The sequence below is a fragment of the Cyprinodon tularosa genome, unplaced genomic scaffold (genome assembly GCF_016077235.1).
Source record: "Cyprinodon tularosa strain WSP-4 unplaced genomic scaffold, ASM1607723v1 ctg37, whole genome shotgun sequence".
In the NCBI taxonomy this organism is placed as follows: domain Eukaryota; kingdom Metazoa; phylum Chordata; class Actinopteri; order Cyprinodontiformes; family Cyprinodontidae; genus Cyprinodon; species Cyprinodon tularosa.
In genome coordinates, this window is record NW_024039085.1 from 934,182 (window position 1) to 959,278 (window position 25,097).

Below are 25,097 nucleotides of genomic sequence, written 5' to 3' on the forward strand. Positions count from 1 at the left end.
ATCTTCTTTAGAAGGGCCTAATAATACATCGAAGAATCTAAGCCGAAAACATCTCATTACAATTCTGTTACTATACAAAATTGGATGAAAAACTGTCCAACGCATTACTTAAAACTGATAGGCTTATAAGGGAATAAAGGGCTGTTAATGGTGATCACTTAAATATTTGGTAAAATTATAAAACAGCAACGGCAGAGCTCATGGATATATCGTCTGTAGGAACATTTCCAAATACAAATACAGCTAAATAGAATGTGGCTAAGCAGCTCTGCAGTCTGAAGAAATCAAGGCTTAAAAGAAAAGAAATTCCAATATGCTAAAAATTAGAAATAAGACTTGACTTTGGAGCTGTTGAGGCTGACATGCTCTGATGAATCCAGAATTTCCCAATTTTCAGAACTGAGGTAAGAAGAGCTGCATACAAAGTGATGCATCCATCATGAAAAGCAAAGAGCGATGTCAGCAGACAGGCGTACTCCAGGATCCAAATTCCAGAATTAATTGGGCTTAATTTCTGCAAAGGCCACGAGGTTATCATTTTCACTCATAGTCGAGTACATAGCAGACCTGCTTTCTATTCATCTCTACAAGATCTTTGGCGAAAAATCGAATCAGTGCTTTGAAATTCCTCTGTATTTTTTAGGTTGTGTCTGTGCTCCAGATACGAGTTGGCTGTCTCAACAAAATGTCGTTATGGTCTCATGATGTCATTAGATATTCTTTCTTCTCTGGAAAAAAGAAAAATAAAAAAAAGTAAAAAATGTGTGACATTGTTGAAGGTAAATAAAAAGACGGGGATGTGTGCCTTAAAACAGGGCAAACGCAGGTCCAACAACGTGTTGAAATTTATCAATTTCTTTCACTGGAAGCGAGTAGTATCAGTGCTAAATATTAAATATGATAATATAAACAAAAAAATTCTCACTTAAGTTCATCCTATAAAATAATTTTGAAGTGATGGACGAAATGTTTTACCCGAAGACCAGAAACCAACTACTGCATAGTAACAATGCCTTCAGTATCTATAAAAGATACTGAATGAAGCCATCTATTTTAAGAGAGCAAAACCAACCTTAAACAGTGGGGAAGGACTCAGATTTCAGCTTTCAAAAACCTCCAATACAGCAATTGAGTTGATCCCTTCCTGCTATCATCGCAACCCCAACAACTGTACAGGAGAGCAGAAGAACTCGCCTGTTCAGCCAGGCCAACATTTACCTTTAATGACCCCCCTTTCAGAGACTTAGACAGGTATGGAGCATTTCAGGCTAACAAAAGAAGCCAAACGACCCCCATTCCAAAGGGGTGGACCCATTCGTCCGTTTCAATTTGCATGCTTCAAAACAAAAACAAGGTTTTGAAGGGCTACATCTATAAAACCTTGAACTAAACACTATTCCTGACATTTTGAATCGAAAAAGCTTCCTTAATGGGACTGGAAATGTCTTCAAACTTGGAAACAAAGTCCAGTGGATTGCTTTTTATGAAGGAGAACCTATAAAAGACCAACAAATGATAAAAAAAAATACATACCATTTGTGTGAAAAGATATGGAAACATAGCTTTTATGATGTGTCATTTTTTTGTCTCTTAGAAGCCCGGAGCTGAGGGGACTATTGCCTCCTTCAACTGTGACATTATTTGCAAATAGAGGATGTGGAGTACATTTCCCCATATCTGGCAGATTCATCCATTCTACTGCCTAAGCACAGGCCCAACCCTGGCGCCTTGAGCTGTTTGTACAGGTAAGCAATTTATCTTTCTCTACATGAACCTGACAACAGACCGTATCACAAAATTAGAAGAAGAGACTTTAAAAATTTATGAAACTACCACAGAAGAAAGAGGGAATTTATAAAAGGCAAATGATCGTAGAGTAAGATGTAGTAAATTCATATATGATCTTAAAATCAAACAAGCTAAAGGAAAAAAAAAGATCACATGGAGGTTTAATTACATCGGTTATTGTTCCAACGTCTTTTCTGGAGCTCTTTAAAAAACATTGAATAACAAAACTTCTTTTGTTTCATGATTTTTGCTGCTCCTTCTGACTCTGCGAGGCTCACTGAGCCTAAAATACTTTCAAGAACCATCAAAGCTGATTCACCAGAAAAACTCTCTGTGATAAGATATGAATAATCTATTTCCTCTGTCAGCGCCTCATAGCCTGCACTCCATCTCCTCCGTCTGTCTCTCTACTTTCTTTAACTGCCAAAGTACCATGATAAATGTGTGCTCAGCTACCTTTGATGTTACTTTTCTTCTAACAATGACAGCCAAAATTATTTTTTCATTCTGATCTGAGACAAAAATAAAAATATAAAAAATGCTCCTGCCTATGCTTTTTGACTGTTATTGGATTATTAGTATTCAGTGGGGCATGTCTCAATGGAGTGATTCTTGTAATGAGTTAAGCATAATATAAAATTTGTGTTCCTTTACCTAACACAATGTAGGAAAACATGAAATCTGAAAAGATCAAAGGGTGGGTTAAAGCTATGAGATAAAAAAAAATAAGATAAAACAACATCACAAATCAGGAAAGTAAGTGAATTTAAAAAAGTAAATCTTTTGAAGGATATTTTTGATTAAATGCTTAAATCTTCCAACCAGAAAGCCCTTAATCTACCATGCAAGCTGTGTCTTGTGTCCTGGTGGCACTCTGGCTATGACATATTGCATGGACCCATATTGTCAGTTCAGCTTCCCAGATATTTATAACGGAGGAACTTATGATCAGGAAATCTTTGCTATTGATTTAAAAAAACAATGTAAAAATTAAATCATGATCTGTTTTCTTGAGGCATTATTACTTCATTGACTGGGCAAAGAGCATTTCAGAATACTATAGATATTGGGGCGGTCCTTTTAAAATTTGTATTGTTACTGATACTAGTATTTAAACAAAAAAGAGAATATTAAAAAAAATGATTAATATAAAAAATATATTAAAAGTTAAATAAAAATATAAAAATAAAAAATATTAAAAGTTAAATAAAAAAATGTATAAGTGGATAAAAAAAATGAATATGCAACTATTGTTAACTGACTGAAAAAATTATTTATTATAAAGTAATTCATCATTCTAACTGAAGCATTTCAAGTGATTTTTTAAATGATTTTAAACTTGAAACTAATATTATCTTTTATTTGATATCTTTTTGATATCAAATAAATGATAATTCTTCCAGCTTCACTTAGGCAGCACAGAAAGTGTGTTGGAAATTGGGCTCACAGGACTTCGTGTTTTACTCCAAAGAAACACACGCACATACCACGTCCATAATCACACACATTTATTCTGACTCCTGCCAGCTGTGTTTCCCCGATGTACCATCCCTTTATTAAATATTTTTACAACCTCTAGGATTCCTGCTGATTCCTAAACATTTCCTTACCTGCAACAGAGATGTCGATAAGCCCCAGAAAGTGCATCAGTTTGAGGGAGCTGCAGACCACCAGGAGGATGCCCACAGTCTGCAGCCCCTCCACCTCCCACTTGTCTCGGAAGAACAGATACATCTTTTCCTGTTTTCCTTTCCCTTTGTTCCTGTTCACTCAAATCTTACGCTTGGCTTACGGGAGGCGAGCACCACGTGGACACCCCTCGTTCCTTCAGATTCCATACAGGAATGTGCCGTCTTAGTCTCTCAGTCCCCCTCTATCTGCCAATGTCCAACCATCCTGGATTTGCATCCAACCTTATTTATTTTTTCACTGAAAACAGATTTTTATTCCTTGCTTCTTCTTCCAAAGCAGAAGGTAAAAGCCGATACCGATTCAATCCTCTGCATCCAGCAAGCCTGTCAAAGGTGTTTTATCTTCCAGGTGAAGTTCGGACAATTCCCTGTATAGGTCCTGACAGGTTGGTGGCAATTTTTTCAGACTCTCTGTTTCTCCAGATTCTGACTCTAAAACTCTCTCCACTCTGTGCCTCAGCTCCGTCACTCCGCTACTTTCCTTGTCCCTCCCACACTTAATTGGGTCAGTGATGGGGATGAGTAAAAGAGGAAAGAGGAAAGGGATCATACATATAAGCGAAGGAAATGGTGGGGGAATACTACTTATAGTTGATGAGCTGAAACAAGATACCATGAGGCTGGAAAAATTGAATAAAACAAAAGAAAAGATGAGGCAATGTATTAAGGAAAGGAGGGACATAACAGCAGTGAGGAGAAAATTCACTAAGACTGCTGAGAAGAAGAAGTATAAAAAGTCAAAGATTATGAGGACTGGAGTAAAATCGTCACAAAATAAATCCAAAGCATCTGACCTGGTAGCCGTCGTGGGCAAACTCACAGATGTGGCAATCTCCCCTGAGCACAAACTCGACACATGTTCACAGACAGGAGGACAACATGGAGGTGAAAACTAGGCAACATGTATAGCATACGCAATGCAGCACAGAGCTGCCCATGGGATGGGACAAGAGATCCTGCTGGTACACATGGGTTGCTAAAATTCTCTCTTTCTCTCTCTCCATCCATCCATCCATCCATCCATCCATCCATCCATCCATCCATCCATCCATCCATCCATCCATCCATCCATCCATCCATCCATCCATCCATCCATCCATCCATCCAGTTCCTATTTAGAAACTGAATTGAACAAAACTTTTGACAGTAGTCAAAAAACAACTGACGACCAGATAAGTCTAAAATATTACCCCCCTTTTATGAGTAAATCTGTTTAATTAGTTGTTAACATCAACAGCGGCTTAGCCAATTCTTCCTCCAGACTCACATCTAGAGTTAATTTAAAAAATAAAACTCCATCATAAATTGAGGTACATTACAGACAACCACACGCATCCTCTTCATCAGACCGTTGGATAACCACAGTCTCTTCAATCAGAGGCTTTTCCAGAGCTGTAGGACGCACTAATACAGAAAATCCTCTCTGGCTACACTCATCAGCATCTACAACAAATCATTAAAGAGACCCCTGTAAGAGTTACAAGAATATTTAATTTAAATTCTAACAAACAGAAGAACTCAAAAAAGAAAAACAGGATGAAAAACACCTCCTCCCCAATCAACTAACCATTTCTTTAAACCAATATTTACCAGAGGTTTCAACAACTGACAACAAGAAATTTAAAAGTGGTGTGAAGTTCAAAGTTCAAAAAAATAAAAACCCTCCAATCATCAGTAAGGGAAATAAAAAAATAGATCTATTTCTGCAATTATTCTGACATCCTCCATAGCTCAACTTGGCCTGGTCAAACCCCGTAACATCAAATTGCATATACGGTAAGGGTGAGTTTTTTTTTATATTCACCTCACAAGATAAAAAAAACCCAACTTGAATAACTTATTTGTTAATAATCGTCCTCAACCAAACACAACAGAATGGTTTATTTTTTTGTTTTAAATCTTCTTGTACAGTCATATTTACTTTGTTGTGAAAACAACATGTAGCACCTCCTGCAGTTACAATATAATGATGGCTGCAGTGCTGTGCTTGTCAAGAAATAAAATCTCTTTTGGTGTTATTTATGTTATTATGCAAAAAACTGTAACTGTATTTATTTTTTGTTTCGAGTTTCGAGGCCAAAAATAAGAGAACAAGCTCCTTGTGTAAAATAATCTTGTGTTTTTTTTCTCATTCAAGTTATTAAAAAACAACTTTTATTTTTCAATACAGGATTCTTATGAGAAAAATGCCTGCGGAATTTGCGTAGTCATAATATTTTCTTTCATGCAAAATCATGACATATGGCTGTTTAGACTTTTTTTTTTTGTTCTCCGTAACATTATCCTAATACAACAAGGATACCATAGGGAGAAAAGGAATTCGGAACTGCTGTGCCAAATCCGAACACCTTTTTGCACTTCATTACGCGACCACAACGCAAATGGAGGATGCAACCCAGAAGTGAACTACATCCACCTTAAAAAAAAAAGAAATAACACAAATGTAGCAATCAATTGATGTAGAAAAACATATAAAAAGTACTTACACAGAGTAATGTAAGGATTTTATGTATGTGTATTGAATTTTATGTATGTATATTGTATTATATTGTACTATATGTCCTGTCACACTAAAGTTTGTGGGAATCCATATAGCTAATATGGTCCAGATAGGAAAGTCAGGAGGTCTCAATGTTAAAGGAACCAAGGAGAAAAAAATCATCCTTCTTTCTCTTCTTAACACCTTCCTTACTGCCAACACTATTTGTACATTACTTATCATACTTAGTATGTTAGTGGTTCACAAGTAACTCAAATTATTTGAGTTAATTGGTGAATGGATGGAATGAATTTTGATAAGCCATCACATATTCATCTGGAGTTCCCGATTTTGTATTAAGGTCCAGTGACCTTAGAGAATGCAAACTAGATAATAAAAAAATCACAATTCTCCAAAATAATCTTAATCATTCTATTCAATTCTATTCTATTCTATTCTGCACTTTAAAAATACTAATCTTTTTTGTGATGCAAAAATGACCTAAAACTGGAAAAAATAGTTTCATGTCTGACAAAGTTAAGTTTCCTTTACCACAAATTTTTCATTTTAACTGTACACAAAGCCAAATTAATGAATCTGGTTTAAATAAAATGGAGACGCACAGAGATAACAAATATATCTGAAATACCGATGGTTTAGTGAGTTTGATAAAACAACAAATCAAATTCCAGCTCCCCATATGACAGCTGTCACTTTCGGTGCTAATCCAGCATGAGGTCTGTGCAGTCTGGTGCCAGTTGACTGAAAGCAATGCTCCACTTACTTAGAAACTGAGAGACTGTGGGTTATAATTAGCAGACCAGTGTTGAGATTACCAGCAAACTTCCTTAGATGTTCAGTCTCACAAACCTCTTCTCACGCATTATGCTCTCCCACCTCTAAAGGTTCTGTGAGGGCTGTTAGGTTCCTAATAAATTAAAGAGGTTATTACTGCCCAAACCGTTTACAGCTCATCTGCATGAGAAAATGATTGCTTAAAGAAATCCCAAGAGATGCTCCCTACCAAAAATAATGTCGGACATTCAGTTGCGTAATTTTAAATAGCTGGATGTTGACCAACCCTCCCTCCACACACACACACACACACTCCTATTACTAAAATGTTAGGTTAATCAGTCTTAGTTGATTAGTCTAAGGAATAGTTTGCCTGAAGCCACACACATCCCCTAATTGAAATGCCTCCATATTTAGTCGTCTACCTGGGCAATTATTCCTCTTAAAACTGATTAAAATGTCCAAAAGAGGGGAAAAACGTGTGTCTGTGGGAAAGCATCGAGCAAATGAGACACACAGCAGGTCATTGATAAATGGAGCTCAAAATTGGCTAGTATCTTATCAACTAGACAAATGAAATAATGGACCATTTGCATGGCCCATTAGCATTTGAAGATATTTTTATTATTGCAATGTGGGGCAAAAAAAAAAAAAAAAGGCAAGGCTCGGTCCTTTCAGCATGAATTATAGAGGAATGAAACTGTACGGAAGCAGATTTTAAACAAATATTTTCTCTTGTGAGGAATTAGGATTTATCAATGCCATTCTGGCTGCATGAACATAATTTAGAGTAAAGAACCTTTTTGTGGGGGTTAAAAACCTATGTTGTAACCTCATAAAAACCTGCTACAACTTTAAAGTACATTTTAAGACAGAAAACCTTACTTACTTAGTTAAAAAAAACAAGATGTACTTTGCTGCATCTTCAGCAAATTTTGGTTTTGGATTTACAGTGCACTTAAAATATTTCTCTTCTAAGACATGTTTATCAGTTACATGGTTCAGGTCATGAAAAGATGTCTAATATCAGATAAAGATAACTATAGAAGAGGTATAAAATTTTTTTTTTTACATGACAAATTCATTTACAAAGGGCAACAGTCAACTCTGCCCTGTGTGGATAAAAGTCCTCTGTGTTTCCCCTGAAACAAAGCCCACTTAGAACATGGACTAAGGCTCAAAGCACACCAGCAAATCAGAGAAAACCCTTAGACAAATAAAACAGACATTGTTTATGAGTAAACAAGCAGCAGAACAGAACTGGTTTTGCTGTAACTGTTCACATAAGGCTGATAGTCGGACACATCTTTGCTTTTGTTAAGGTAATGGCCATTTTATACCTGTAGATGTCAGTGTAAAGCAAACTATTTAATTTGCATCAATGTTTTAGAGAATTATTGGCTCTTTCCAAGCTTTCCTCATCTTTTCAATCTCTCATTTAAATTCAACACCAGTCAGAAAAAGACTAACTGTGGGGTTGTGATTAAAAATATGTGCCATTTATAATTTCCGACATCTTCACACACATTGCCATTCAAAAAGCTATAATAACACTTTATCAGCTATATCAGTCTGAGATCAAAACATACAACAGGCTAAATATTAAACCTTGTGCTTTAAGTCATCTTTGTACATGACTCGACTGTTTCTCTTCCTTTCCAATTGCATCATGTGCAAATTCTAAATCGGATTTGCATCGCTCACAAATACCCTCTAAACATATTTGTATCAAAGCATAAACACGCTCCTCTGTGCTGTTTCCTGCCAGGAGCCAAATCAGGAAAACATCCTGAATGGATCGATATTGCACAGAAGGAAAAAATAAAATATAATTCTTCAAGCTAAAAGTGAGGCACAGCGCTCTGAATGGCTGTCTGTTGCTGTTTGGAAATATTGCACTGAAATATGCATGTTAGATTTCTGCCTCAGCAGCTAAATTACAGTGGAAACCAACAACTTCTCATGCTACACAACACATTACTATACCTTTTTTTAAATAACAGATAAGCCAAAAGGAAAGCCAGAATGGTGCTGTGATGCTGCCATGAACAAGGATCAACTTGGCAACAGAACGGCAGCAACTTGTAACTTTTCCTTGGAAATGTAAAACACGGTGAACCCATCAGCTCGCTGTTTAATGTCAAGGATTATTTCTGGTAAATCCTTCTCCTAGGCTTATTTGTGCTTGTTAATACTTTATTTAGGTGCAAGATTCAAGCCAAGACCCAGATGAAAAAAAAAGTAAATAACAGACAGAGATTGAAAAAGCGTCTGGGCAGTATAAGAGCCAAATAAATCTCACTTTCATTCAGCATCTTAAAAGCAACCAGCAACAACTCTGCATCAGGGAAACAGGTGTAAGGAAAGAGATTGTATTTTTTATTTAGAGAAATTAATTGTATAATTTATCTTAGTAGGGATTAAACCATCTCATCTCATACAAGCATTATAGCAATAGAAAACCAAGTCAGTTCCAGTTTGTTAAAAAAAACTCATAACTGCTCATATACTACATGATACTATTCATCAATATATTAATCAAACTATTCGTCCTACTATAAACCAATCAAACAATTAGAAAAGAAATATTAAAAAAGACAAACAAAACATGCATTATAACATGCATCCTAACAAATATGGGCTAAAAAAAAGTCAAGGAAATTTACCCCTGGCTGCTGTTTAGATAATATTTTTTTCGGCTAAATAGCATTCTTTTCTGTATCAGCATCAGCGGATTCAGGAGCCTTTGAGATCATGTAAATGACACCTATTGCCCCCTCCCTCTATTTGTCATTGGTAACAATTTTGTAACATTTGTTGTGCTGTCATTTGTTTATGTAAAAAGAACAAGAAAAGACAATATTGGCCTAAAGAATCAGCCCAAAATATTTGCAGCTCATTCTGGGAACAAGTTAGATTGAAGACAAAACAATCTGTATTGGCCTTAAATAATTACCAGATTTTCTATTCTTTCCCACAACCATATAATAAAAAAAATGTAAAAAACACAGAACCCCAACAACTGTTCTATTTTATCCATGGGTCAGCTGACATATGATCTATTATTTTTAATTAAGTACATAGGAAAACATGCATACAGCTACAATCAAATTGAAATATATAGTGCCAGTGGGAATAAAGGCAGCAAAACTAAAGAGGGATAGGAAGGAGATGAAGGTGGAGAGGAGTGAGTTGGGTATTAAATATCCCCTATGTGATCCTCCTTGTGTTGCAGTCTCTCATCTATAACTGGCTAACCAGCAGAGGCACAGGGATAAAAGAATCCCAGCCAAGGGCAACAAGGACAGACTTCTTCCTACTCACAGTCATCTTAGTTAGCCAATACATTGGTATATTTGATCTCCAAACCAAAAAAATTAATATTATACTTTTCACCCGTGTTTTAGCAATACAGCAGAAGGAAAACCTAACCATAATCAATTATTCTGAAATCATAACCTTTCTGGCATTTCTTTTCCTCTATAGGATTCTGAGAATTTAGACACAGTGTAGCACCTCAGCTCCATAAACACAAACACCCTATTCCCCATTAGCTGGCCTATTCACTGAAGGGCAATTACAGGGAGCATAGATGGACGCAACAATGTGTGCATGAGATCAGGCATAAATGGGTCCTGTGGTGACCGACAAGCATTTTACCTGCACTTATTCCAATGCATTATCCCAATTATCCATTTTCTTTACAAGATTGCCAGGGATGGTGGATGCAGGGTTGGCTTCAGTAATAATGTGGGGACAGTAACAGTACACCCTGAACAGTTTGCTAGTCTATCACTGTGATGAACAACCATCTCTAAGGTTATTCAAGTGTTTGGACTGTGAGAAGGAAGCACAGTAGCCGTAGAGAACCCATATATGCACCGGGAGAACCTGTAAACAACATACAGGGCCTTCCTTGCTGCAAAGCAAAAGTGCTACCAACTGTGCCACTGTCTTGCCCCAATACTGATAACATTGTTTCATTTCCTATCATGTAATATAAAAGCTTTCACATCACTTCAGTCATTTTATTTTTACTAGCTCTAAACCTTTACACTGAATAAAAGCTGCTTCTTCTGAAACACTAACTTTAATTGTTCTAATGAAGTTATTTTCAACCTTTGGCATTTTTTTCCCCGTTTTTCATCCATCCTATTTACATAGTTGGACAATCCTAATTCAGAATGTAAAAAGTACTTTTCCTTCATCTTCTTTACTTTAGTCCCAATCTATGCTGTGGTGCTAGAAATGCACATGGTTAGAACAGACCTAAGATTACCAAACCTCTGCATGTTTTTATTTTTTGGTTTTGAATTAATTTAGATGGGACAGCCAGTTAAATTCATGTAATCAGAAAAAGAGGTGCATAAATGTATTATCATATTCAGTTATCCATAACATAATTCTTGCATTTATGTGTTTTTCTACAATACCTTGCAACAATATCCCTTTGAAGTCATTAATTTATTTAACTATATAACTAAGCACTTGAAGTTATTTTGTTTAGGATTTACTGTGATGAAATACCTGGTGAAAAATCAATAAGTTGAAGGAAAATGCTAGCATTTTTTTCAAACTGATTACAAATAAAAATCTGCAAAGTTTAGAATGCATATCAATTCTATACCACCATGTCAGAAATGCTTGGTCCTAAAAAGTAGATACCAGATTCAAATGCACATGGTAAACACAATTTCCAGGTTTACATTTCTATTAGATAATATTTAATTAGGATTTATTGAAATTTGAAACTTGACTAAATACCAAAGAGAAAAAAAAATTGGCAAAGCAGCGTATATCTAATATCTCTTAAAAAATCAGTTCTAATCTCTTCGTTATAAACAATTGCTGGTGTATCTTCCTGACTATTCATATACAGTATCAGCTTTGGTCCAGCTCTACCAGGTGCTGCACAACACTGAGCGCTTCTTTATGTGTCTTTAAGTAATTGGCTTATATATAGGCACCAGCACCCCTCGCAATACCGATGGAAAATAAATGGATGGAGATATATACCGAATATATATATATATATATATATATATATATATATATATATATATATATATATATATATATATATATATATATATATATATATATTTTTTTTTTTTTTTTTTTTTTTTTTTTTTTTTTTTTTTTTTTTTTTAATGATCCACTACATCAAGACCAGGAAAACCAACCAAACTAATTATTGGTTCCCTTTATCATACTTGCTTGATATACAAGAAGCCTATGAAGCCAGAGTAGAAGCAAATGGAGGGAGGTCATGGCACATTAACAAGCACATATATTCAGGCCTTTACCTACTGTTATGAAAGAGGAATCAAACCTCTATGCCGGGATGTCCCTACACTGCAAAAACAATCCAGAAATAAGTAAAAAATGGCTTAAATTAAGTATATTTAGCCTTAATTTGAGCAGGTAAATAAGATGATTTGCCAATGGAATGAGTATTTTCACTCTTAAAATAAGATAGTTAGATAATATTTACTTGAAATAAGACGATAAAATAGTTTTTTCTTATTTTAAAAGGAAATTGTCTTGTTCCATTGGCAAAGTGTCTTACTTACCTCCTCAAATCAAGGAAAAACACACTTATTTTAAGAAAAAATAACTTATTGAGATTTATATTTTTTGCAGTGTAGATACAGTGCAGGAGGTGGGAGACAGAGGAACTTTAAGGAAAAATAGAATAATGCCTTTCAGGCCTCACATGAAGCTTTTGCAGGGCTGGAAAGCTCATTCAGCAAAAAGATTGTTGCATGAAGGAAAACTATTCAAGATCCTTCCTCCAAGCTGCTGTTTGACTTAATAATCTCTGCTGCCTTAAACTGGAACAATAAGTGCGAGTGGCTAAACCCGTCTTCCAATGGGTGGCTGACTCTAATCTTAGGTCACCTTTAGGTGCTCAGTCACCTGGGAGCAGCGCAGAGCAAACATATAGGAGACTGTTCACTAAGCACATGAAGAGGGCACATTCTTTTTTCTTATATTCCACTTGGAAAATACTCAGAACACACACAGAATGTACTGTAGGGGCTATATAGCCAATGTCGAAGGCTAAGCTCTGGCATCGTCTTTCTTCATATGCTGTTCCCAAAGATCCACAACCTGGGTTTATCTGCACTGCTTTGCTCCTGGATTAATGACTTCCTCACAGGTGGTGATGAAAGGGTATGACATCTGCCCCATTGATTCTCAAGATTGAACTCAGATCTGCACTCTTGACCAAACAAACATGATAGTGAAGTTTGTGGACGACACCACTGTGATGGGTTTCATATCCAACAATGATCAGAGCAATTAGAGAGAAGACGTCGACAATCTGACACAGTGGTGCTTCAAAAACAACCTTAGCTTGAACACAAACAAGACCAAGAAGGTCACTGTGGACAACAGGGGAGATGCTGGAGTGTGGACAGCAATGACTGCCTTGATATTCACACTTCCTCTCACCTCTCCTGGACTGAAAATCCCTCCCTCCTGGTGAAGAAGGCCCAACGTCTCTTCTCTTTTAGAGAGCTGAAACAAACAAGCCTCTCCACTCAGCTGCTCCAAAATCTTTATAGGGACACAACTAAAACTATCCTATGCCTCAACATGACAGCATTAGGAAAGCACAGGGGATTGTGGGACGTTGTCTACTAGATCTGGCCATGGTGTGTGGAGGAAAAGCCCAGCAAAGGGCCAGATGCAGACTACATCACATACATATATACAATATATCTCACCCACCCAGCAAATGGTCTGTTTTATCCCACTTCCATAAGGAAAACAATTTGGAAACATTTCCATCAGTGAATAAGCTCAGGAATAGTTTCTTTCCCAAAGCTGTTGAGACAAACATTCCCATGGGCGACACTAAACATCCCTCCTGGAAATCAAGTAGATTTCCATTCCATGTCATAGACTGTTTTGCACAAGCTGCACTTTATGTAAATACTAAACATTCCATGTACATATGTTTCCTGTTTTTACATTTTTAACAGTCTCTTTTCAGAATGCTTGCCCTTGTTTTAAATTGTGTATCGTTATTATTTGTGCATAATAAAGGCCCCTAATCAACGCAAAACCATATTGCTTGGCAGCCACATGGCTGTAAGGTGTTGCTAAAGTAAAAAGATGTCTGGATTTTTTTACCTCAGTCTCATACATTAATAAACTGGTCTCAAATAAGAAAAAGACAGGGGTGGGACGGCCATTGTGGCTCTTTTTCATTTTTATAAGTCATTTAATAACCGATAGCCATTTGTGTATCAGAGAACCAGCAGATGTGAGGAAGCAGCCCTCAATCATCTTTCTGGCACAGACCACTTCACAAGGCATAGTGCCATATTAATTTCCTTCGAGATGAAAAATGCTGGGCTGGACATGAAAGGATGTCGAACCTTTCAAACAAGATTTAAGCTAGAATCCCCTTAAGAAACAGCACCAAAAACAAACCTGAGTTTATACTCTGAACTGGTTTTACTGAGAGAGAGATAACGGTGTCTTTACTGATCAGAAGCAGAGGAAAGATGATAGAATGAGTTTGTCACAGGTTTTGTCCACTAATATACTTTAAAATCTGCTATTTCTATAAAGCTATGAAAAAAATAAGAGGGAGAAGGAAGTACTTTCATTAGACATGCTGCCACTCAGTCCTGTATAGATCAACCCATTCAATATCCACCTCATAAAATAAAGAGCCCGCCCCTGTCAATAGCTATTACTTGTAAATCAGTCTGTAACTCATAAAACTTTCAGGGTAAAGTGCTTAACATAAACCCAAGAGTCCTCCCCCTTTCACTGTATCTATCTGCAAAATTACATGTTTTTTAATGCAGGGTCAGAATAATAGCTCATTAAATTAATGAGAATTTTTTTTCCTCGCTAGTCTTACTCCAGCTTACATAATCTTAAGAAAACTTGGGTAAAAATGTATAGATTTCTTTTCTACTTCTTTCAACTTTTCATTGTTCAGTTCACCAAAGATTAAAAACAAATATGCATGCATATAAACTGACAGACTCAGTCCAAATGCCTAAAGCAAAGAAGGAATATGAGAGGATAATGAGTCAAAATAAAAAAGCAGCCATTATGTAGACTAACGGAAGCACACAGATGATGGATCGACTGACTTATCGATACATTAAAACAATTAGAGTTAAAAACTCATTATATAAGTTGCCTGCCATCTAAATAAACAAAAGTTTATGAGGTCATGCCTAGAAGTGGATCGCTTACAGTTAAAGGCGGTTTCCAAATCCTTTAGTGATTCTGCAGTGAGTCTGGGCACTAGTCATTCTGCCATCTGGACTACAATCCTCCATAAAAAAAATTCATTAGCTTAAGTACTTACTAAGGAGTTGGCACACACAGATATACTCTCATTAGGGTGGCAATTTTCATAAAGCATGATTAAAATATGTAAAGCACTGACATGCTCTCAAGAATCGATGTTTAATGTAAATAGAGCTCCATGTGTTTATGTCCAAGTGTGTTTGATTACATCTGCATACAAGTACTTGTAGAGTACAGAGGCATAGATATTAGATTTCCAAGCTTTTAGGTGACAGAGCTGCTGGCACACCTTGACTGCTGGGTGGAGTCCAAAGGCTGCATCAGGGATGAAAAGTGGCTCCAGAATTATCTACTAGAGAACATTTTACTCTTAGCTGTTTTTATCAGAATATACTGCACCCCTGTATTTAATATCGTCATGTACAATAGGAGTAGAGGGAATCAGTACTAATGATAACGGAAGAGAAATCTTAAGATCTAGACGACACGACAACAGGACACTATCTGATCAAGATTTCCCATCTGTCTTATTGCCACAGTGAAAATGGTGATCAGGAGATGTAACAGGTGCTGACTTGACTGAAGGTAAGAAGAACAAAACGTAGGTCATCCTGATAAGACAGGCCTTGCCAGCTGCTGATAACCCACAAGGTAAAGAAAGGACCTGTCATGCCAGCTCTACCATTACCATAAATTGTACAGATATGGAAGTTATTTCCCCAATGTGGCCTGAAAATACTATCAAAGAGAAAGTTGAGCTGCCTTTTCAACTGAGATGTTAAAAAAAAAGACCTGGGATGATTCATTGTTTGCAAATCATCTATTATTTAATACAACACTACAAATTCTTTGGGATTTTTTTTTTTATTATGTGTCTTTTGTTAATGTTTTTATATTGTCTTTCAGCGTTTCTTGGGTGACTGTAAGACTTTTTTGCTACTAATAAGATTTCTTCAGTTTTTGTTTTTTTTTGTTAAACTAAAGAACTTCAAAATGAGTTTATAATATTCAAATATATTGAAATAAACTTTTTAAAAACATATTGTTGTCTAGCCATAAAGTGCTGGTTGTTTCTATTGGCAAACTTACAAGACATTTTAAACAAAAAACAGGTAAATTGTGGTATTTTAGTTTTCAGGGGTTGCTTTGCAGATTCAGGACGTACATTTGCTTGTTTGTGTAATTGATCTAACCATTAATTCTACTTCATATGTGAAAATCTTGGAGAAAAATCCCAAGTGATAAGTTTGTGACATGTTTAGACTATGGAGCAGGAAAATTCACACCAGGATGTCCATTTCCATATCAGCTCAAGGAAAGGTTTTAAAATTCTGGCTAAAGCCTAGACTTAAAATCCATTGAGATACTTTGGCCTGAAACAGATAATGCATAAAACCCCTGAATTAAAACCAATTAAGCAAAGAGAGTGACAAAATCTTCCCCAGGAATGTTCAAGAACCACCAAACCTTTTTTCATACTCCTACTCACTGTTAGGTTGTTTAAGATGGCTTTTGCAAACTGTTTTTAGTAAGGTTACCTTTTTCTGGTGTCTTAAATGAACTGCAACTTGCAAATATGACATGTTTTCACTTTACTGTCCTTCCCTGTCACTTTGCTGGGGGACAATAAGACTATTCCTCCATTCTATTCTATTCTATTCTATTCTATTCTATTCTATTCTATTCTATTCTATTCTATTCTATTCTATTCTATTCTATTCTATTCTATTCTATTCTATTCTATTCTATTCTATTCTATTCTATTCTTTACTATAAATGGGTGTAGATGACACTCAGTACTTTAAGACGTCATCAGAGGTATAAATAGAATAACTTATGGAGGAAATTAGATTGATCAACATGCATCATGTCAACCTTGGCCACAAAACATTTTGAACTATGATCTCCAGTAGAGCTGGATTTCCTCTCTTTCTGCATCCCTATATAAAGCTTGTAAGCTAATGTGAGCTCTAAAAGTAATGTTGGCACTCCCTCAGTGAAACTAGTGCCTCTTCAGAGCACTCAGACCCATTCCTTCCATTGTCTTATCGATTGAAAGGTAAAAGCACACACCACAGGGGCATAGAGAATCCACACAGAGCTAAAGTTACTTGGTTGTAAACGTGTGTGTGTTTGGGAAGAAGAGGGAGGGATAGTGTGTTGCATGGCCCACCGGTAACAGGAACCCTTGGGCAGGACTACTGCACACTAAGGAGTGGAGGGAAAGGGCAACACTTTGAAAGATAAACTTTCAAGCATTCTATTGTACATTGATACAAGGTTTATGGTTTTAAAATAATAATAATAATAAAAAAAACACTATTACCTTCCCCTCCAACAGGCTCAAACATCCCAAACTGCTCCAGGACTTTGATGAAGAGAGCCATGACCACCAGCACAGCGATCATCTCCAAGCCATCCAGATTCAACATCCTGGGGGACCGCCGTATGTCATCGCACAGAACCGCACCACAGAGCCAAGTCAGACTGGCCTGCTCCTTGCCAGCAAAGTAGCCTCACCCAATCTGAACACTTTGTCCAAGTCCAGCAAAGTTGTCCTCCACTCTTCTTTGCACTTTTATCAGTTTCACTCCAGTCCCAAGTATTCTGATCTAAAATAGATAACAAGTTCTGAAAAAAAATGTAATTAACAATACTGATGAGTTGGCTTGAACAAGTTGATATTCCTCTTCTGTCTCCCAAAAATTGTCCTCAGTCGACCTCTCTTATTCCCCAGTGGTTGCCATTACTGCTGAAGCTACAAGCAAGCGTCACACACATCCAAAGTGTCAAAACACCTAGGCTACAGTTTTAACTAGTTTTCTTCTGTCTCGTCTATTTTTTTTTCTCCCAGGCACCCTTCAAGTGATGGAATCTATGGGTGTGCTGTGTCTGTTAGTTCTTTTGGCAGTGGTTGTCAGGAAGTGAATGTTGTGAGGGGGAAAGAGGAGAGAGGGAGTGAGTGAGAGAGAGCCTGCAGATAAAAAGAGGGGGAGAGAGGATGAGTTGAAGATGGCATAGAAAATGAGAGGGAGGGAGGAAAAACTATCCGCACCACAGAGAGTGGGCAAGAATCACACACGTCCACAAACAGTGGCACAGAGTTTGGTGTTTGGGGGGTACTAAGGTGAGTCCTCTCTCTCTTGTAACATTTGATTGATCTGCTCAGTCGGGTTTCCTTGGTAACAGAAAGTGAGAGTCAAATATATTGGCGAGACAATATGCAATATTGTTCATCCACATTCAAATATTATCTAACAAGTATCTGTTGGCTGCATCAAGATGTGCAAAAGCCTACTGGTCGATATCTTGTTCCATTAAGCTTTAAATGTCTTCCTACAAAGTTCTGCGGGCAATGCATAGTTAGCTTTAACACAAACAATATACAATTATAGCATCCTCAAAGATCATGTATAATACAGCATACATCTTACAGAGTTTTTCCAGACAGTTTGCAAATTTCACTTAGATTATTGCAGCACCTGAAGTTGCAATAATTCAGCTTGTGGCACTCAAGAGAATATTTAAATCAAAATCTCAAAACTTAAGAGAGTTTATGATTTAAATAAAGTTAACTCAATGAATCTGTAACTCTAACCCAGAAGCTCTGGGTTAGAGCAATGCTCATTAAAAGACTAAAATAATTGCTTAATATATTTTATTGAAACCTCTGGAATAACCTTCACTTATTTACAGAGACGTTATACATCTTTCGTCTTGAGGGGTAGATGTTCTCTTTGTGAGCACTACACAGTTACACCAACGTTACAATAATCATACATCATATAACCGTCTATACAAAGAGAAAACTCATTGCTAAACAGATAAAGCATAAACTTTTATGTATGAGTCAGCGTTGTAGGGAACCCCACCCTCCATAAAATTCATGAAAATATAGAAAGTACAAGGTCTTTAGTAGAATCAAAGGCTGGACAAGTGAAGCCCTGGGAAAATGATATTACCCAGTATGTACGGAAATTAACTGGTGCTTTGCACCAGGTTTTAGATGGAAAAGGGGCTAATGTGTAATAAACAGAAGAGGACCATGTGTTTCATCCTGACGGTTACTGAAAGCTGCAAAAACAAACACAATCAGACAAGGTGACAGGAAAGATAGCTTTGTTAGAAATCAATATCCTTTTACACTGTTCAAAGGTAACCAGACTCCAATACATTTATCTGCTCTTTCTGTGGCAGTAACACATAAGGGTTATACTGAAGCAGAGCTATGATTGCAAAAACAGTAAATGTACAGGCAGGGACTCTCTCAACAGAGACAGAGGGACCAACAAGTGAAATCTGAGCCTAACCTGTTGGTTAGAAATTATGTTCCTGCCCATTTAGGTATTGAACATTTTTCATTAGATTGGAGGGGTATAGAGTCAAGCCAAAAAAGCCAGAGACCACATGAGGAACAAAGGAAGGGTATGCTGAAGAGTGTAAGGTCAGATTTCTCTGTGTTCTGAGGGAAAAGCATCTATTCTTTATTAGCCACAGCACCTATCCCTTCCATTCACCTCATTCTGGCTGTCACCATAGAAAATTGGATCTCCAGATGTGTCCTCTAATGCTGCACACGTCACACTGTTTCATCAGCTCTTCAGCACAGCTACAAGAAGAACCTACATCTTCAAAAGTCTGACAAAATAAACTCTTTAGACTAATTACTATAAGGAGGAGGCATTGCCTTGTATTGTATGATTAGAAAAGGGGAAACAGTGTTGGTTTGGTATTTACTGTAATCCTCTCCGTACCTAAACATTTTAAACACCGATGGATATAAACAACCCAAGTTTTCCATGGGGTAACATCAGCCTCTATTTACCAATCTCTGCCTCTGTTACATGAAGATTATTGGTGTGCAATAAAAAAAAAAAAAAAAAAACAGTCCTTTGTTAAATGGGGAGGAATTAAAAAAAAAAATATGTCTGAAACAAGATTTGAAGTTGAGCTACACTCAACTCTTTTTATTTTATATGATTTTTTATTTTGTTGGGCTGTTTTAATTTCTATATCAATGGGCTTATTCAATAAAAAAAAAAGTAAAAAATGCCAAATAGTGTTTTAGATATGAGCCAGTTACACTAATTAAGCTAATTGTACTTCAAATTGTTACTCCCAAGTGATTATATATATATATATATATATATATATATATATATATATATATATATATATATATATATATATATATATATATATATATATATATATATATATATATATATATATATATATATATATATATATATACATATATACAGAGATGGCAAAAGTACTCACTTTCCGTACTTGAGTAAAAGTACAGATACTTGTGTTAAAAAATACTCTGGTAAAAGTGGAAGTACTGATTAAACTTCTTTACTCAAGTAAAAGTAAGAAAGTACAGGCTTGTAAATTTACTTAAAGTATAAAAGTAAAAGTAGAAACCACTTTTTTCATGCCTTTGCCTACATTTTAAATGGATGTCTGCCAATAGGACTAGATCTCCGTTGTGTTCATTTTCAATCATCTCGTCGTCCATGCTACTATGCTAACGCCACCGCCACCAAGCTGCAATGATTTGCCGCCAATGAATACTGCCGAATCTGCCGATTCATCTTGTAGTGGTGCGTCAAATGCAACGTAGATTCCCATCCAATTAGATTGAATTTGGTATTGATGACGTGAAAAATAATAACGGTAACTCCATTGAAATGATTCAAAACTAAAGTAACGAGCCAATTTTTTAAAATGTAAGGAGTAGAAAGTACAGATATTTGCGTAAAAATGTAAGGAGTAGAAGTAAAAAGTCGCCATAAAAATAAGTAGTAAAGTAAAGTAAAAATATCAGAAAAATCTACTTGAGTACAGTAACGAAGTATTTGTACTTCGTTACTTCCCATCTCTGTATATATATATATATATATATATATATATATATATATATATATATATACATACATTCACCCATACATACACACATACATACATGTGTAGGTATATAGAGCAGAATACAGTTCAAGTTCTGTTATCTGCGTTATTATAAAAGCCATAGCAACACTAATCATAATCGTAATAATAACAATAGTGAATCTATAACATAATGCAAGAGATCTAACCCTCCTGTACCATTTCTGCAACATATATATACACATGTCACATTCACACAAATAAATAAGGTTGCTGAGGAAGGAATTTCATCTTTTGCTGCAGCGTTATCTACAGAAGCCAAACTCATGAACAAGTCAGTGTTATAATTTCCTTTACAAAATTATTTTCTTGTCACCAAAATTCCGTTGTAGCATTCCAAACACAGATCCTCTATTCAATGTATAAAAGACTTCTTAAATGCTGAAGATCTTTCACTTTTTCAAGCCATTCTTCAACATATGGAGCACTCAGCTTTAAGAACCGAATCCACACACTTTCCTTCCTTTCCGGATCCCTCATTGATTTTTCCAAATTTATTCTGATGCTAAATGTACTTCAAGATGCTCTGAGACACGAGCTGTGAGGGTAAATGGATCAACTGATAGGAGCTTAACTTGAGGTTATTGTTCACATTTGTGGTGCTGGGTTTAAGAAGGTCATGGTCGATTGCAGCAAATGGCTTTATTGACATTCATGTTGTAGCTTATATATATTGCTAAGACATGTCAAGTCTTGGGGGTATTGATTTCAAAAAGTAGTTTGGTGAATATGAGGATAGCTTTAGATTGGTGGAATTCAACTTTAAACAGTAATTATATACTGTACGACATATATGAAAAACAGTTAAGCTATATAAGATAAAGGACTGTCTTCATCCTGAGGAAAAATACAAATACTATAAACTAATGTGATTACAAAGATGCATCCTCATCCTCTTGCCATCACAAAATGTAATGGAAAGTCCCCTGTTAAGCTACAGTCATGTTTTACTCTTTAGCCAAAGGTGACATGTTATATGACCCTGCCCACACTTAACATACAAAAAACATAATTCAGCTTGTTAGAAGATAAAATATAAAGGTTACTGAGGTGGACTGGGACATCTAGTGGGCACAGACAGACCTGCAGTGAAGAATAGGGTTAAAATTACAGTAGTTTAGAAAAAATGTTCTTGGCAGAATGACTAATAAGAAACTTATGTCCTTGTAAATAATTCCTAATCGTAACAAAAGTTTGGATTTCTTTTTTTTTTCTCTTTTACTTAATTCTAGACATTTATGTAAAATAAATAGACTTATAAAGTGACATTATCTGAATATTTGCCCCTTTTTGTCAGATCAGAACCCCATACATAAGAGTATTTTACTCAGACTATATGTGTAGACCAACATAAAATACTGCATAATTGAAGGAAAAGGTTATAAGGTTTAAAAAAAAAAAAGCATAATGAAGAGTAACAGACAGTTTAATGGAAACTATGAAAATGTTTAATGCAGGGATAGTTTATAGACAATGTTTTCACTTTTAACTTCACTTCTAACTCATTCTAAAAATAAAAAAAACATTAACTGGAGAAGTTAGAAAGTGGCCCAGAATGAACCTTTGGGAAGATGCTGAGATCTACAGCACTGGTGAAAGAATTTGTCGACCGGGATATTAGTTGGTCACTGCACTAACCTTTCCCCATTAAAAAGTCTGAAGAATAAAGCCCTTTCCAATGGAGAGATAGGATGTCATTTGAAGCACAAACCCTGGTGACACAAGGCAGCTTTTGGTCTTGAAATAATGACAGTAAGGGGAAGGCTGTTTTCTTTTGTTATGGCTGACTCAATGTCCAGATTGACATCCAACTGAAAACTAACAGAATTTTAAATCTAATGCTCCCAAACACCTTCCAATCACCACCAGAATAAATGTTTTATAAAATAACAAGTCAAAATTTCAGTCTTTCAATCATAGAAAAAGAGTGGTTCTCCAAAAAGTCCATTGAAAGCTAGATTTATTTTAAAAAAATATTTAGAGGGACATAAAGAATGCACATCCTGGTTCATTGATCTACATTTTTTAACTGACAATTAAACTCTACTTTATGCTGGTCCACGCTGTAGTTTGTCATAGTAACATGAGGCAATCAAAATAGAGATAAGAGTACTTTAAAAAGTAATGTAGCTAGGTAATCCAACAGCTGTGACATATCAGTTTGGTAACATTAAAAATAATATTTGTTTCAGAATGTAAAAATGTTGAGTATAAGGGGCTTATTTACAAAAATCTATAAAAACTTTCACAATTTTAATATGACAGATGTCACATATAACACACCCACCTCTTGGCAGCTAATTTGTTTCATTAAATCTTGAATTTATGTTAAATGTGTTACTCACTTTTCTTCATGAACAGCCAGAAAGACAGAGGAAAAAGTGACATAAAAACCAGAGAACAAAAGCCTCCACCACCCTCCTCAGTGCTACCCAGCATAAACAGCGACTGAAGAACCCTCATAACTAAAGATGAGTCGTGGGCTGCATATGACTGTCTTACCAGACAGTTATTTTCATGTCAGTAGAGTTGTCATGTTTCTCCTCCCTCTGCAGCTGTCATAACATGCTGTTTTTTCCATGATCATGCACACCCAAACAAGCACATGCATTCATCCATGGACTACACACTGTGTTTATCCTCCATAAGGCTATAAAAGATGTAAAAAGCAACTAATCAGTAGGTTTGAATAAGGCCTTTTATCCATGGCTTGTATGTCCAGCAGCATCACGTCTGGTGCATTGTTGTGTTAGCTATGGCTCTTGGCAACATACAATGCATCAGACGACAGCAAGGACTGCTACAGGCAGTACAGTAGGTAAACACCTTGTTACAGTAGTTGGAACCACAGCTACTAGAAATGTTGTGAGTCAAAAAGAAATCTCACCCAGGGTTGGAAATGAACAATGTTTTATGTATTTATGAATGAAATGCAGAAAAAGTGAACTTTGAATTTGACACATACTGGATGGATATAAACCTAATGGGAGAGAAGAAAGAGAATGGGGAAGAGGGTGTGTGTGTATGTGCAAGGGTTGGCGAGGGGTCTAGGCTAGGAGGCAGTAGGAGAGAAAGGGAATTACAAAATAATACAGAAGTGACTTGGGCAGGTACATGAAAACTGAAACTACCTCGGGAAGCTGGATAAATCACAAAACAGAAGTGTAGTTAAAATGTACACAGAAATCACATGACATTAATGCAGCTTTAATTAATTGCCAGCAGAGGTCAGTGTAGGCTAAGGTTTTTATACACTCCAATACGCTCTCTGCATTAACATCCATGCAAAAAACATTATTCAAAAGGATAAAGAAAGAATGCATCAGTTATGAAAGATTCCTAACTCTTTCCTATCTCTATTTAATTGATCAAACTAGACAATAACTGAAAATGCATCAGTCCATAAAAAATATCACTTCAAATTGAAATATCTTTTTTTTCTTACAGTATATGGAAGAAAAATACTCGGAGTGAAAATTCTGTTGCCTTATACCAATTCACTTAAGGACACATAACAGTGGCAGCTTCATTGCCCATGAATTGGTATCTAATTAAATTGCCCATTGGGGAACAGGGCAATGACACCATGGACATCTGACATGATGTGCTGCCTGATCAGCTAATCAAAAAGGATAAAGCTATCCAACCTATAGCAGAGGACAAATATACCTGGACTACCTATGCTGAATCAAACAAAGTGACAAAACAAGAAAAGGAAGCAAAGTTTTGGTAAACAAATACTCAAGAAAATTATGGATATTATGGATTTATCCACCCAGGCTTCATTTATAGCATAAACAAAGTTGTGCATGTGAGGTAGGAGGAAGGGGATTCAGCTAAACATGTGTTCAATCAATCAGCTGTCAACAAAGACAGCAAGAATGAGAGGAATGAAAGGGAGCTGCCTGATTGCATCTTCATGAACACAACATATAGTAGCTTCAGTCCACCAGGCCTGGATGCTCACAACATAACAAATATCCAGGATATATAAATATATATCATTTATTTAATATGCAGACTTAAAATGTCTTTGGGTGATATCAGACTGATTTATAAGGTTTAATCCTTCTTGTATCAGTGTGAGCAGGAGCAAAAAACGCATT

The 25,097-nt window shown here is 36.1% G+C and overlaps 1 protein-coding gene across 7 annotated transcripts in view; it reads right to left on the reverse strand.

Annotated features, from left to right (window-relative positions):
• The window catches only part of LOC119790752 (Kv channel-interacting protein 2), a 142,624-nt gene that overhangs the window by 11,459 nt on the left and 106,068 nt on the right, over positions 1-25,097 (reverse strand). The window contains exon 1 of one of the 7 annotated variants that reach the window (XM_038296462.1): positions 17,366-17,983. The exons of 5 other annotated variants lie outside the window; for them this stretch is intronic. In XM_038296462.1, the coding sequence (XP_038152390.1) occupies positions 17,366-17,471 (106 nt within the window). In that variant the 5' untranslated portion in view covers positions 17,472-17,983. Of the gene's footprint in view, positions 1-3,398; positions 3,928-17,365; positions 17,984-25,097 lie in introns of those variants that run through there. One more of the 7 variants, XM_038296461.1, reaches the window with a different exon arrangement.